Source organism: Chaetodon auriga, chromosome 11, assembly GCF_051107435.1.
Source record: "Chaetodon auriga isolate fChaAug3 chromosome 11, fChaAug3.hap1, whole genome shotgun sequence".
Taxonomy (NCBI): Eukaryota; Metazoa; Chordata; class Actinopteri; order Chaetodontiformes; family Chaetodontidae; genus Chaetodon; species Chaetodon auriga.
In genome coordinates this window covers 2,060,158-2,075,631 of record NC_135084.1, presented here as the reverse complement: position 1 = coordinate 2,075,631, position 15,474 = coordinate 2,060,158, and the positions used below count along the sequence as shown (strand labels likewise).

The window sequence follows — 15,474 nt, the reverse complement described above, 5'->3', positions numbered from 1 at the left end:
GGATATCATCCAGCCGTGGAGCCTTGCCCGATTTACAGTGGCTCAGCTGCCAGCGAACATTCTCCACAGTAAAGCGAACATTGAGTCGACAGTGTTGACTCAGTGATTGGGAGGGTCTCCAGTAACACCTTGCATTCCTCTGAGCAGTCCATGGTCAATCATACGTTTTGGTGTGAAAGTTCAGTCTACATTTGTCAGTAGGTGAAATGAGTGGGGAACACTCTAGGTAAGGGGAGGCACTGGGACACTTTTACTCTGCGCGAGTGGTGGCCTGGTTGTGTGAGTGCGTTTGGGGCAGGGAATGTGAAAGCAGCGCAATGGCGTGGGCTGGGAACCCTCACCATCTGAGCTTCATCAGGGCAGAAACAGTAAAAACTGATTCTTGATGACTAAAACTATGAAAATTAAACCAAAGTTGTAACAAGCCAGTGTTAGTCAGTACAATCGTCAAAGGAGTGTTGATGATTGCAGCAGTTCTCAGTGAGGTTTGGATTATCCCAAGTAACAGGGACACTGTTTGTGGAAAGAGATGTTGTTGAGTACCACAAACTAAATGCCATTCACCTCCCTCAGGACCAGCAGCAAAACCTTACAAAATGAAACCAAAGCTATCTTCATAGATAATGGATATTTCACAAGCTGGTTAAATGTTTTTTTGACGGAAGTAACCAGGGCTTACAGTCTGATCAAGCATTCAGTGCTAGCTCTTGGTACTTTTAACAGTGTGCCACAGATATAATTCAGTTAGATGATGTATGATACCCAGACCTGTTTCACAGTAGTTTATGTTGTTTGAAGTGTTGATTTTTTAATAGAAATGACTTTGTGTTCCAGGAAGTCTCAGTTCTCAGCAGACTCAGAAAACCTTCCGTACTCTACCATTCAGGACTGTGGAGATCAGCACCACTGACAACTCCTGCTGTGACGGTGAGACAAACAAACCTCAGTCTGTCAGTCAAATGATTTTCATAACGTGCACTGGGTATTGTTCAGCATTTTGTAAACAGATGTGAAAGTATGGTTTATACCAGTGGTTCTCAGTATGTGGACTGTGGTCTGTGCCCAGATGCAATCCTATCTGGACCTGGACCTGTAACCAGTAAATGGTTGAGAATTATTACATTTTGATGGAGTATTTCTGTTTTAAGCAGTGCAGTTTTTCTAGCCTTTACAGCACTGGTTTAGGGTCCAAGGAATCTCACAGACCAATTGCACGTGTTCTAAATCATCTTACATGATGCTACTCAGCAGATCACTTGTTTGCATTCTGCTAAGTATTGCAAATAGTGTTTGTGAGTGAGATGTAGACTGCGACAACAGAGTTTTTATTCAGGAATGGAAGGCCTCTTACATGTTTATCTTTCCCATGGGCAGTTAAAACCACTATGTCTGTAATGTGTTCTGACACCTTGGTGATTAAAAGTGTCAATGTGAAGCACCATGATGAGACAAAGCATAGAGCATCTTTTGATGCCTAATCAAATCTGAACGGAGGGTACAAAAAATAAAGAAAGTAAGAGGCCAATATGATCGGTCCACCAGAATCCTAACACATTCATTCAATGTCCATCAACGTGCTAAAAAATTTTAGCATTGATTTTGGGTCAACATAAAAAACCATTAACTGATGGAGAGGTTGTCAAGGAGTGCATGAGTGCAGTAGCCGAAATCTTACTTGAGGGAAAGCAATATTTGGTGGGATCAACATTTCCTCGACAGTACACTCAAGGTCTGAGATTGACATGTTATTGTATTTTCAATGCAGCAAAAGAGAACCTGGCTCTTCTTTTGCGCCGTGTAGAAGACTCGAAGAGTAACGTGAGGAAATCAGCACTGCAGGTATCAGACTGTGACATGTTTCTAATCCAAATAATTATGAGTACACTGATAAGTCATCAATGGACATTTTTACCCTGGCTTTCTGTCCAGTATGTGGTAAACCAAAACTTGCACAGATGACCTTTAACCTCCATGCTCTGCCATCTCTACACAGGCTCTGGTCAGCCTCCTGAGACATGACGTGATCCCCATGAGCATGGAGAACTTAGCTACACTGTCTGAGCGCTGCAGAGACCCAGCTGTGTCTGTGAAAAAGAAGGCCCTGCAGTGTGTGGGGGAACTGCTCAATGTGCGTCTTGACCAGCTGCTCGCAAAACTGACAGGGGAACATTGAAAAATATTTTCAAAAGGACACTTACAGGGCTCTCAGTTTATTGACAAGTGAAATTTTAGCTTTTCTCTTACTGCTTAAAGTAACATTTTACGTGTTTATTATGTCTAAACAATGTAGTAACTAGAAAGAAAGGAACAAATGCATCTTACGTTTTACAATACACAGTTTAAAAAGTTTTTCTATTACGTTCCTATCGCCAGGCTAAACCACAGTGCAGTGTGGTGCAGAAGGCGTGGCTGCAGGGTGTGGTGCCGGCGGTGGTGGACTCTGAGAGCTCAGTGCAGGACAAGGCCCTGGAAGCTCTGGACCTGGTGCTGCTCAGCCAAATCAAACCGTACTCTGCCAGCGGCCACCTGAATGCCAGTCAGAGGCTGGCCTGGGATCTGCTGGGCCTGCTCTCTAATGAGTGCCAGAACCTCAGGTTGGACCAACGACATTTAGTCCAGTTTGTGTTTCATACAAAAAAAAGAACACAACACACAGCAGCATGAAATACTAAATATTTTTATTGTTGTATTTAGATTGAAAAAACTCAAAACATATTGAGTGCAGAACATCAGCACAGAATATTAGGCATTAGTAGTCATTTCAAAACTAGATTTTCTGACCTTTGCCTGTTATTTTTTTGTCCTGGATCTCCAGTCGATATTTCAGCAGGGCCTTCACCATCTGGTGCAAACAGAACAAGTTTACACCGACATTCATCACAAACCTGATCTCACACACGGAGGCAGAGCACGCTGCCGGGGCCTGGCTGCTGCTCTCTAAGGTTGCCGCTTCGTCCCCCAAACTGCCCTATGGCAAGATCCTGGATGCGTGGAACAACATGGTCAAGTGAGAGGGACACAAAATATTTATTTCCTTTTACATTGACCTCATGTTTTCTTTGATTTTTGGAAAATTTATTTTTGTTCTTAGTTCAAAGGACATAAACGTGACAACCTGCTGCCACATCCTGTGTGTGATGGGAGACATTGCGTCGCACTTGAACGAAGACACCAAGGACAGGATAGTTAGTAAGTGTTTGATTGTGGTATGGAGTGATGAGAAATGAAGAGTCTGTCATCATTTTTTCACAACTAACTCTCTCTCTCTCTCTCTCTCTCTCTCTCTCTCTCTCTCTCTCTCTCTCTCTCTCTAGATGATCTGATGTCTTGGTTGAAGAGTTTTACTTTATCTCTGGAGGTGATCTGCGCTGCTGTGGAGACTCTTCATCAGTTTTGCCGCAGTGATGATGTCAAACAGACTCAGGTTGGACTTCTCTCTCTCAAATTATCAGCACAAAGGAATATAGCTCTGCATAAGACAGGCAAGAGCAGCCTTGTATAAGTGATGTGATTAAATGGCTGTTTGGGCATTTAATAAACAGAAACATTAATGGTCTGGGGCTTGACCAGTAACAATCTGATATTCACGATCATAGTTTTTTTAAATAATGATATTGTGGGTGCCCCTATAGCTCAGTTGGTAGGGTGTGCACCCCATGTATTGAGGCTGTCAGTCCTCTGCAGTGGCCGCAGGTTTGACTTCCACCTGCGGCTCATTTGCTGCGTGTCTTCCCTTCTCTCTCTGCCCCCTTTCCTATTGCATCTTCAGCTGTCTCTATCATAAAGGCTAAAAAGCCCCCCAAAAATAATATAAAAATAAATAAATAATGTTGTTGTGTGATTTAAATTTGAACTGGGCCCCAAAATGCTTTTGCTGGCTTTATCAGTCTATTATTTAGAATTCCACAGAATGTTAACTTGTAAAGTTCCAGCAGGGGGCAGTCACAGCCCATCAGCCAACGTTAAATACATACTCCCAATATAATATCTGTAACATCAAAACTTGTTTTGTTCCCCATTTCCCGGTTTCTGTTTCTGTCATGTCATGTCATGTCATGTCATGTCATGTCATGTCATGTCATGTGGAATTTCTTTTGTTTTGTTCAGGATTCTCTGAACCAGCACTGTGGTGAGTTGGTGTCTGTCTGCGAGGCTTATTTAGCTGGCATCATCCTAAATGAAAAGGGAGCCCAGAACCTCAATGAGAAGCTGATGGTGAGAACTAAGCTTTTGCTGACTTTTCCTCCTCTGTCATGAGTCCTTACCTATAGCCTGAAAGATGTCTGTTTTTTTAGCTAGTATGTTACATTCTGTGTTATTTTATTTGACTTCAGAACACACTGTCAGGAGACAGACCAATCATTTTGAGCTGTGCAGTCCATCCAGCATTCTTGCTTTCTTCTACATGAAGATCATTTGAGCCCCTTGGCTGCCCTGATGCCTGGACTTTCATTTAGCTGCTCTCTGATACAGATGTCAAGTAGAGGCTGACAGTTTTTTAGGTCACAGGATTCCTGTGGGATTCCCGCAAGGTGGGAGTCAGTTTCAGTGTTCATCACGTGACAGCTGTAGGGAAGGAAAAAAGTCAACGGGAAGGGGCAGGATGGGAATCACCATAACAGTTTTTCTATGTAAATATGCAGTTCTAACATGGTTAATCAACAGAATCAAAATTGATCCATGAAGGGAAATTGGGTCAGTTGCAGTTGCTCCCATCATAGAACAAGTAAATAAAATAGAAATAGGAACTAAGACATTTTTAGAGAATATGTAAAAAATCTGTATGAAATGTCTAAAAATATGTACATGATACAACAATATGACTGAACTATAAATAATAGACAATGTGAAATATGTAAATGTAAATATGCTAACTATTGTATAATGAACACTATTATTTTAAATGAGAGACTAACATTGCTAGTTGCACCTCTGAGTTTTTTCCCCTTTTCTGGTTAATCTAGTCAGGTTATGCAGAGGCAAGCCATTGTACATTTATAACTGATAATCAGTGATATGCAATGCCTGCAAAATCTGTCTATACAAATTGAATTTATTGTTGTTTGTCAGGATGTGTGATGACATTGAATGCAGTTGCAAAACTGTGTTCTACAATTTAACAGTAGCATATATATTATCAATAATTTCCAAAATGTACACTAGATGGACACTTTTGTAAAATGTCTTTAAAGTAACAGCACTTTTACTTGAGTATAATATTATAGTACTCTTTCTGTCTCTTCTAGAAGTAATCTGATAAGGAGAACATCAAGTGAAAATAAAAAAATAAAAATAATAAAATGAACAAAACAGAGAAAATTAGAGGCAACTAAATGTTGTCTTCTCTAATTTACTGCCACACAGCCCCCATCCTCACTGATCAACTTAGGCCATGGTTTTGTAAAAGCTCAGTTTTTGGGTAAGGAGAACACCATTTTAGTGTGGACATGGGGCTCAAACGGAGTGAAAAATATGCATGTCCAAGTCTAACCAGCTTAGTATTATCATACTCAAAGTGTTAATTTTTTATTTGTAAAAATCACAGACAGACACAGACCACATTGGTGCTTGTATAGCTGTTCTGGAGATATAACTGAAAATGTTCTCTCTTCCAGGTAAAGCACCTCCACACTCTGGGTGTGGTGTCACTCCACTGTCCTGCCAAGGTTAGCAAAAGGACAGTGCTGCTGGTGGAATCTGTCCTCACAACACATTCTGACAAACTGGCAGGTAAGGAGGATGGACATGTAAGACGCAGAGATACTGTCATCTAGAAACCTTGTTTGAATGTTAGAAGAAGGAATTAGTGACAGTAGTGGTGTTATCAGGTGTATCCTCTGTGGAAGATCTTGTTGAGGAAAACTTCACTAACCCCGAAATTACACTACTGTGTTGGGCACATCACAGCCACTGGAGATGATTCTAGACAGTGCTTGGAATTCCACCAGGCATGCTGTGGCAGGAAGTCAGACACAAGAATGGCACAGAGACCGTTCAATTTTCAAAATAAGACACCCTGTGCAGACTCCCGATCAAACATCAACAATAAACACAATTAAAACAGACAAAAAAAAGAAAGCATTTAACTTCTTAAGCTTCACAAGAAAACAGATGGTTATAATGAGAAACACACATGCAGGTTGAATCAGTACTTCTCTGACCATTATGCTGACGCAGACAATTAATATCCTTTGCCAAACACACAAGTCTGAGTGGATTTATATAGGCTCAATACACATCTGTTTCACAAGGCAAAAAGTTGCTATTTTAATGGAATAATGTAGAACGTGACTGAAGCCATTTTATACAGCATACAAGAAGACAAGAATTCATCCATAATGATGACTGTTTTGTCACTGATGTGAATTCTACATGTATTTGTATGTATCAGCAATATGATTTAAAGAGTGGAAAGCACTATTAATACAATACTATACTTGAGACAAATCAGTTACATTTTTGTTTGTTTTGTTTTTATGAATACATCGATTCTGCAATGGACACACAGTAGTTTAGCATTTCTATTGTAGAATTTCAAGTTACTTTTCAGCCAACCTACACACTGATGCCAATATATCTGAAAATAAGGTAATATTAGCCAATATATGAGCCTGGACGATTTATCAGTTTAACTCTAATATAAGCTATAATTGTTTTTATAGAGTTGATATAGTTTTCTTTTTTTTAATTGGAACAACAAGTTATGAAAACAGGTTAAATAATCAGATTTCACTGGATGAATCACAGCTACCCTTTTGAAGATTAAACTTCAGTTTCTGAAAAAGTTTCTTCCTTTTTGAGCAGCACAAATTCTTCTACATAAGAATCTGATATTGTAAAATATATTTCTTAGGATAAATGCATTGCTCTGTGCCACAGCGCTGCTCCTCGATGTGGTATCCAGGTGAGACATGTCTAACCTGCTTTTTGTATTGGTCATTGACAGAGTACCAGGGGGAGTTGCCAAACTCACTGCCTCTGTCTCAGTTCAAAACAAACTCTCTGCCCACAAAAGTCAGAGCACATGGAGTCATCACTTTAGGTAAGCTCTCTCAGTTTATGTTTGCCTCCTCTTGGTCTCTTTCAATAATGTCTACGAAGTATTGATCATAATAGGACACAAAATGGTAGCCTCAACTTTCATGCATTTCTGCCATTTTAACATACATGCAATGTCTCTTCTCTGTTGGTGTCTGTGTGGTTCAGGTAAACTGTGTTTGCAACATGAAGATCTAGCCCAGAAGTACCTGCCAGTGTTTGCCAGGGAACTGGAAGTCGGCACAGAAGTTGCTGTGCGCAACAATGTGGTGGTGATTATGTGTGATCTGTGTGTTCGGTACACCAACATTGTGGATCACTACATCCCCAACATCTCGGCCTGTCTGCGAGACAATGAAGCTGTCATCAGGAAACAGACTCTCATCATGCTGACAAACCTGCTCCAGGTAGGAACTGTTTTATACATTCTATGCTAGGCTATAGTTTGAAAATGTAGGTAATTATTCATTGTAGTCTAATAAAACAAGAAATGGGCTGATAGCAACATCTATAATTAAGTCCATGTGATTTTTGCTGCCTCAAGTAAAGACCACATTCATTCTTCTATCATCAGTTGGTTTGATATGAAAGAAACACTAGTTATTGGAAAAATATGGAAAAATACTGCATACTCCTGTGTGCACCTTTGACAGAAGGTCTTTAGTGATATGGTGCACAAGGAAGTTGATGGCAGTCACCCCGGACTGGCACTTGGCCGGGTTGTCAATCGGCTCTAACTGAGCTGCTCTTAAAGAGTCCCAAAGTGAGACACATGGCCATGAGGATTTTGTCAAGACAGACAAAGAGGAAAAGCGGGACGCTCCCTCCATACCCCTGTGTCACACAGAAAACACAGCACAGAGATGGCATCTTGCATAAATGGCAGGCTGCCCACCCAGCAGACACTCATGATAGCTACTGAGCACAAGCTCCAGTATTTCCTGCCCTGCTAAAACTGAGTGGTGAGTGGCACTTCTTGGTCTTAGGTCCAAATCTTTTGTGGTAGAAGCACAGGCTGGTGGGCTGCTGCGGTTGTGCTGCTGCTGCTGCTGCTGCTGCTGCAGCAGTGGTGGCAGCCACTGTCTCCCCCAACATCAATGAAGTTAGTTGTTATCTACCAGCTATCTAAAACTTCCCAGATCATATCTGTTGGTGTGTTGTCCAATGTCGCCTGTACCTGAGAAGGCAGCTGCTGCAAACAGTTTCACGAACAAAATGTTGGTTTGTGTCTACCCAGAAGAGCTAGCAATATATCCATTGAGCTCAGATGGCTCGCTGTCACCGAGGCCATGCAGAGAGAGGAACCGATGGCAATTTGTTTGTCTCTGGAAATGTCCAGTAGAAAGTAGCTGGGATTAACTACAACTGTTAACTACTATTTTTTTTTGGCTGCACGCATATGGCCGCTTATCTACAGTGAATACAGAAACTCCAATCTGCAACATGGCGCCAGCATCCCATCCACTTCTGCCCCCAAATTTTGCTTGTATTGTCACGGTTATACCACAACCACTTAAAGGGAGCAAATCACACTTACTGTGAATGTTGTTGGAATCTCACCATGTGGATGAACAAAAAAACCTGCATGCAAAAATTAAAGCCTAATAAAGAACTAAGGACAAAGAACAAAGAAACAGGGCCAAAATCCTGTTAGTCCTGGCAAATTTCACCAGAGTACAAGATTCGGTTTGAATCCAAGCCCTGGTTTCCCATTGGACAAAACTCAGGGGAATCAGCTCGCTCTACTCTACCTCGCCTTTCCACTCCAACATCCAGTTGTTAACATGCCATCTTGTTGTCAGAGCAGTGTGAGCATGTCCTCCATCGTACTTCTCAATTCTCTTTGTCAGGTTTTGTGGTCTTGAACTTTTGCGTGACGTGGCCACTGACATGGTCAGTTCTGCCATCTTTCCTTCTCTCTCTCTCCCTTCTCCCTCTTCCCCTCACACTCAAGCTCAAGCTCACGCTCACAAACACACACACACACACACACACACACACACACACACACACACACACACACACACAAGCATTCACATGTGCCACATGCTTGCTTGCTCCCTTTTTGCTTGCTAGTGTAGTTGCTTGTGTTATAGCTACTTGTTGTAGTTGAACCATAGATGTTTCTTGATTGAAGGATTATTGATTGTTGGTCAGTATTGCTGAGGTTAAATAATGCTTTTGTACATTTAAAGAGCTGTGATTATTTATTTTGTTTTTCTAACATTTCTAAGACTGCATCCGTGGTTGGGTGATTGACCCCTAATCTTAGGGTCGTGCCCTGTTATTATTAATTCTTTTTAATCATTTTATTGATATTAATATGGTTACAACAAACAAGTTTTGGTGAGTTATGTGCTTGTGTCCATGTAGGGGCAGCTACAGAATTGTAACTTAAAGGGCAATATTCAACAGCAACAAACTGTTGACTAACAGTTCAACTGAGATTTAAAATAATGGCTTAAGAAACGTGATTGCTGGTTAAACACAGGAATCTGTTTTCATCAATGTTGACAGATTGGACAGCAAAAAAATTGTTTTGACAGATTGGACAGCAAAAAGATTGTTTTGACTGTTTAATCTCTTAATCTTGTTTGACTTGTTTGAATATTCTGCACCGATCGACCCCACTTTACTCCATGCTACTAGGTTACTGTTCTCTGGGAGTGTTTTAGAAGGTTGTGTTTTCAATGTCTGTCTCTAATTGCCTTTGTTATTTTTATAAAGGAGGAGTTTGTGAAATGGAAGGGCTCCCTCTTCTTTCACTTCATGGTGGTGCTGGTTGACCCAGTTCCTGCTATTGCCAGGTAAATCATACTGTGCATAGACAGACAGATGATAAGTAAATTACACTAAATATTAGAATCTACAGTGATAAACATCTGCTTTCAAAATGTTGTTGACCTTTTGGCACTGATGTGCTGGCAGTTTCAGTGTCTGTGACTCTGTAGTATCTGGTTCTACCAGGGCTGCATGATGTCTTGTTTGATTTTTAAAAATAAACAATAAGCAAAGGACTGTAATATCACAATACAATTTTTAGAAATTGGAATATCTATGACATACCTGAAGAATTCCACGATAATATCAGATCAAAATGTCTCCTGTTTCCTGTCCCAGTCTGTGTGAATACTGCCTGCTTCACCTGCTGCAGAAGAAGAACCCCGAAATGTTCAGCCAGCACTTCATCGAGTGCATCTTCCACTTCAACTCCTACAGCAATCACAAGTGCTACAACAAGTTCCCTCAAAGTGAGAGGTAGGAAGCTGTGGGGATATCATTTCTGTCACCCACTCCACATTTGGCCTTATTTCTCATCATGCCACTGGATGACTGACAGCTGTGACCGGAGCCGTTGTGTTTTCTGGTTGTTCCCATGAGCACAATTTCTCAGGAATGCCTTGAGGGAATTTCTTTAAATTCGTCACAAACATACACTGTTTATGGGTTAGCCCTGATTCTTTTATTGGAAGCCAAAGAATAAACCGGAGAAATCTTCAGTTCACAGCCGAAGTATTTATTGAGGTTGGGCCCCGAGTGACAGAGCTCACGCTGGAGTTCTGTCAGAAAGAGCACAAATCGTTCACATTTATCTTCTCGGGCTGAGCCAGCCCTGTACAGAAGGTGGACTTAAGCGACCGAATGTAATTGGCCAGTTACCAAGACATGGACAGCCCAACTACTGTCCACATCTTTTCCACAGTAACCTGTGTGTGAGTGTTGTTTTAGCGTGTATCTAATGCAACAGACCTAACTGATAGAACAGAGACGCGTCATCTGCCTTTTGTTATCCAAACTGGCTTTCACCAGTCATGCTATCTCACAGCTCTGAACAGTGCAAGGACATACATTAGGTTACACAAGTACAGTAAGAAAGTACAGAATAAGAACACATAAAATCACTTGACAGAGCCAGTTGTAACATTTGGAATTTATTTAGTTGTTTGTTCATTTGTTTACTTGTTTTTGTTTGCTTTTTATCAATGCAGAGAAAAAGTTCGGTTCTCCCTCAAAGGAGCTCAGCACCGTGACAAGCGATTTCGGATCTACCGTTTCCTCTTGGAGCACTTTACTGACACCCAGCGCTTCAATATCACCAACAAGATCAACCAGACCGTCTTAGGTGAGCATGTGTGTGGACTGGAAAGTAAGACCAAAGCTAGAAAGCACTAAAACATATAACCACTGATTCCTTTTCCAACTCTTTCTGGTGTAAGTGTTTTTCTCTCTCTGGTGATGACTTGAATAATAAAAGGAACACTGGTTCTTCATTAAAGGGTGTTTGGGGCATCTTAGAGTTTCTGTGATTTTTGGACTGTTGGCAACCACCAAATTTAGACCACGAGCTGTAAAAAAAATCAATTCTAACTGCTTACCTTTTGCTATCCCAGCATGCTTTGCAGATGAGGAGCTACCTTTAGATGCAGATGGTGCTGAAATTTTGTCAGAGACCTTCAACATCTTGAGTCTGAAGGAGATGAAGCTGCAGGCCATATCTACTACAGAAGGAGGTGCTGCAGGGGAGGAACCAGAGGAGGAGAACATGGCCACCATGGCTAAGGCAGTCCTGCAGGCCGCACAGAGTAAGGTGGTGTCACAGGTGAGAAATGTTTACCAAGTTTCTTGAAAACTGTAATCAATTACTCACGAAAGAAGTCCCAACTTCAGCTGCTTGGTTCACATGCCCACCAAATCTAAAAGAAGAACTAGGTGACTCTTGATGGTGAACAGTGAACAAGCCAACCCCCAAATGTCAAAATAACAGTGTTTCTTAGATTAGTAACTGTAATACAATTACTGAATAATATCATTGTAATTTTTCACACTAATCATTACAGTAATGACATTACTGTAACTCGTTACTAAGTAATGCATTACTGCCAAACACTGCAGGTAAGTGGCTGTGGTCAATATCAGGCTGCAGGTAGAATACAAGCTTGACAAGCTTCCTACTGGAAAGTACTAACTGTTAAATCCTGTTAGAATATTCTGTGGAGTATTCAGGGGAGTTACTCTCAGCTTCCTGTCTTGATCCACAGGTCCAAAAGAAAGCCTTCATAGAGAACACAGTTCCTCTCATCATCAGTCTGAAGAGCCTGCTGGAACAAAAGCGCTCTCCTGTCCTCAGAGACCTCATGGCCTACCTCCAGGTGAGCCGTGCACATTCTCTGTGTATTTATTTCATTAATTACAGCGGAATTGGTGTGAAGCAAGTTTTACATGTATAGGCAGTATTTTTTGCAGGACTGCTGTCTGGAATGACATTAGATGTTTCTGGGTGCGCTTGAAGTGAAGTGCAATGCAGCAGTAAAACAGGCTGAGTGATGTTCATTTTCCACTCATCCACTTTGTAACAAATAACTCATCTCCTAAAACAGTAGAAGCAGATCAGGCAGGTTAAGGGGAAGCGGAGTCACCAAAAAAAAAAGGGAAAGAGAACATAATGGAAAAATAATGTGGCCCTCAGGTGCTAAATATTTTGTCCACTGCTGAAGTCAGTTTTAGGGAGGAATGCAGTTGGTTATTAAACACCTTGTTCCAGGAACTGTTAGTTTGTTTCCTTTGGGTTTGAGAGCAAGCAGCTCCTGTAATAAGTCTAACCAGAACTTTACTCCACACGACGTGGAAAGTATATGCATCGTCTTGATATTTTCTCTCCAGATCAATGTGGCAGGTAAACAAAATCTTATTTTTTTAAGTCATTTTAGGTCTTGCACTGAGGAGTTTACTTTCATTGTTAACTACTGCAAAATACTGGTATCCAGTACGCCATACTGGAGAACTTCCCAACTGCAACACAAGCACAAGGGATGGATCAAAGTGACAACATAATCTCCATCATTCAACATTCCCAGTGACTGGAAAAGGAAACAGACCTTTGCATTAGTGATGGTGTCTTCATGTCAGCATTAGCTGCCAGAGTAACATTTGGGAGCTAGCTGGCAAGCCTGGTAGCCACCAATGAAAAGAAATTATTCAGAAAGATCTAAAACAATTAGCAATTCTTATAAACATTACGTTTTGATATTTTCTCATCTCCTGTCTTCTCACTGCCACTGAGCAGCATGGTGACATCACAGAGAAGGAGAACCTGATTGGTGCCCTGACTGGCTCACAGATAGAACCTCACAGAACCAAGATAGAGTTTGACTTTGTAGATAGAACCTTTTGTGTTCTTCATAATGTGTTGTTAATTATGTTGTCACAGAATAAAAATATGTGAATAACGACATTTTGACAAAAATGTCCGAAATGCATAATTCCAAAGTGATGAAATTGTTGGATGGAGATCAGTTTCGGAGGTGGCTGGCGCCAGCAGGAAGCGAAGGAAGGCGTAATTTATGCCAAAAGACATGTGCATTCATGTTGGGGACCGTGTGGGTGAAAGCCTTTGAATCCCTCATGAAATCTGAAAAGTACCGGTGGCATGCAGCACCAACTAGTGGGGTTATGCCAGTGCCTGCAGTGTTTGCATGTAGCACACCCTTAACTTCATCTGACTCCCTTGCAACTTCTCAACCGTCGGCAGTGAGTAATTTTGTGTCACCTTCAGAAATGCAAAGGGCTGAGGTGCTGTGATTTACATGGTGAGCAGGCACCATTCAATCAAGTCAAATCATACCTACACTTGAACTCCATTAATTGTCTCTTTTCTATCAAGGAAAATGTATAACATTTTTGGGTCTTAAATTATATTTGTTGAGGTCTTAAAAAAGGTCTTTAAAAGTACTGAATTTGACTTTTAACATTGTGCAAGAACCCTGAAGTAGTGTTTTATAGCACATCATGCGTGTTACCATCAGACGACAATGCAAGACTACCGTAACGAGGTGAAGGAGTTTTTCTCTGGAGATGAGCAGCTGGCAGCTGAAGTGGAGTTTGCTCTGAAGACCGCTGAGAAGGAAAGAGAGATGGAGGAACAGATGGACAACTGCAGCCTGACAGGAGATACCAGGACTCCCACTGCACAGGTCAGAACACACCACATACACAACAACACTGGCAGGTAAGATATTGAGTGCAACTGCAAAATAAACTTGTGTATAAGAATAATCGAATAATAACTATTAGAATATATATGATATAAGCATGAATTGGGTTAAATCTTGCAGTTGCCTCTATTTAGTAACAATACACAACAGCCTTTAGATTTGAAAAAAAAAAATCTAACGATTAAGTCAAAGCATCAGGGAGAAAACAAGAAATATTAACAAAACTATTATCTAGTCATATGCCTTCACTGCCAAAAAGCAGAAAAAGTGAAAAGCACTCTACAGACTTTGAAATTGCAGAAATTGCAAATGTGGACACCTTTAGACATTGTACAGATTGAAGAGTGTGACTTGGCTTAAAAAAAAATCCAGTCTTTTTTTTTTCCTTTAATCCCTGAATACAGTACATAATAAAATTATCATTGCTGTTGTGATATGTTGGAAGCAGTGCTTTCAGTGTTTAAGAATGATTGTTTTTTTTGTTTGTTTGTTTTTTAAAGGTTCTTGTACTTAAATTAATATTTTCTGACATAATTAACAAGTGCAAGCCAGTGTCTTGGAGTTCCCCACAGTCATTGAAGGTGTCATGTTGATTCTGCTCTTTCGTCAGTGTTCAGTCCAGGGCTCTCCCATCAGGTCCAGGCCCAGGCCCAGGCCCCTCCTCCCGTTTAGCTTTGCCACACCACAGCCTCGTCCAAACCCCCCCTCTGCCAGACTGGCACACACTGACAGGTAGCTTTCCATCCTAACACCAGGGACTCACTGCTGTGTTGGTTTCCTCTCTCTGATGACTGTTGATTATTCATGATCCATCCAGGGCCATCATGTGTTCAGTGAGCCATACAAATTGTGGAGTGAACCATTAACATTTGGCTCAAACTGAATCAGCCCATTTTTTATTGTTTTCTTTCACTTTTCACAATTTCCACACTTTTCTTTTATTTCAGTACAACATGCATACACGTTGGAAAAACAGTGTGTTTTTGTCTCTTAACAGTCGTGTGCGCAGATCCAGTCAGGAAGAACATGTCCAGTCCAAGTCTATCACTCTGGACAGAACAGGTACGACACGCTGGAGATTTAAGGAAACTCATCAGAACTTCCACTGAGTGCAGCAGTGAAAGAAGTTTCAGTGAGGAGTTCAAGAGTCAGAGGTCACACCATGCAGAAAAAAAGAATAAGCCAGATGTTAATTTGAAGAGCCACTACTGTCTGAGCATCTGTGCACGCACAAACTTTGCATGTATTTTTAAGTTTAAGAAAGAATATACATGAGTAACATTGAATTACTATTATATAAATTGATATATTACATATATGTATGTTATTATAATATAAATTATTTGCTATTATTCCCAGTCTGATTATAAGAAACACTTAGTTTTCATATGTAATGATGATTGAAGTTTTTCTATCCAACGTCAGTATTTTACAGACAGCACTC

General features: G+C 40.8%; 1 protein-coding gene across 1 annotated transcript in view; it reads left to right on the top strand.

Moving 5' to 3' along the window:
* The window catches only part of ncapd3 (non-SMC condensin II complex, subunit D3), a 30,961-nt gene that overhangs the window by 14,424 nt on the left and 1,063 nt on the right, over positions 1-15,474 (top strand). Inside the window, exons 13-31 of the mRNA XM_076743340.1 lie at positions 835-927; positions 1,766-1,839; positions 1,994-2,128; positions 2,374-2,594; positions 2,816-3,007; positions 3,092-3,189; positions 3,315-3,424; positions 4,108-4,215; positions 5,616-5,730; positions 6,947-7,042; positions 7,207-7,445; positions 9,766-9,845; positions 10,159-10,296; positions 11,028-11,161; positions 11,430-11,638; positions 12,078-12,188; positions 13,842-14,009; positions 14,641-14,762; positions 15,028-15,092. Of these exons, the coding sequence (XP_076599455.1) occupies positions 835-927; positions 1,766-1,839; positions 1,994-2,128; positions 2,374-2,594; positions 2,816-3,007; positions 3,092-3,189; positions 3,315-3,424; positions 4,108-4,215; positions 5,616-5,730; positions 6,947-7,042; positions 7,207-7,445; positions 9,766-9,845; positions 10,159-10,296; positions 11,028-11,161; positions 11,430-11,638; positions 12,078-12,188; positions 13,842-14,009; positions 14,641-14,762; positions 15,028-15,092 (2,508 nt within the window). The remainder of the gene's footprint in view (positions 1-834; positions 928-1,765; positions 1,840-1,993; positions 2,129-2,373; positions 2,595-2,815; positions 3,008-3,091; positions 3,190-3,314; positions 3,425-4,107; positions 4,216-5,615; positions 5,731-6,946; positions 7,043-7,206; positions 7,446-9,765; positions 9,846-10,158; positions 10,297-11,027; positions 11,162-11,429; positions 11,639-12,077; positions 12,189-13,841; positions 14,010-14,640; positions 14,763-15,027; positions 15,093-15,474) is intronic.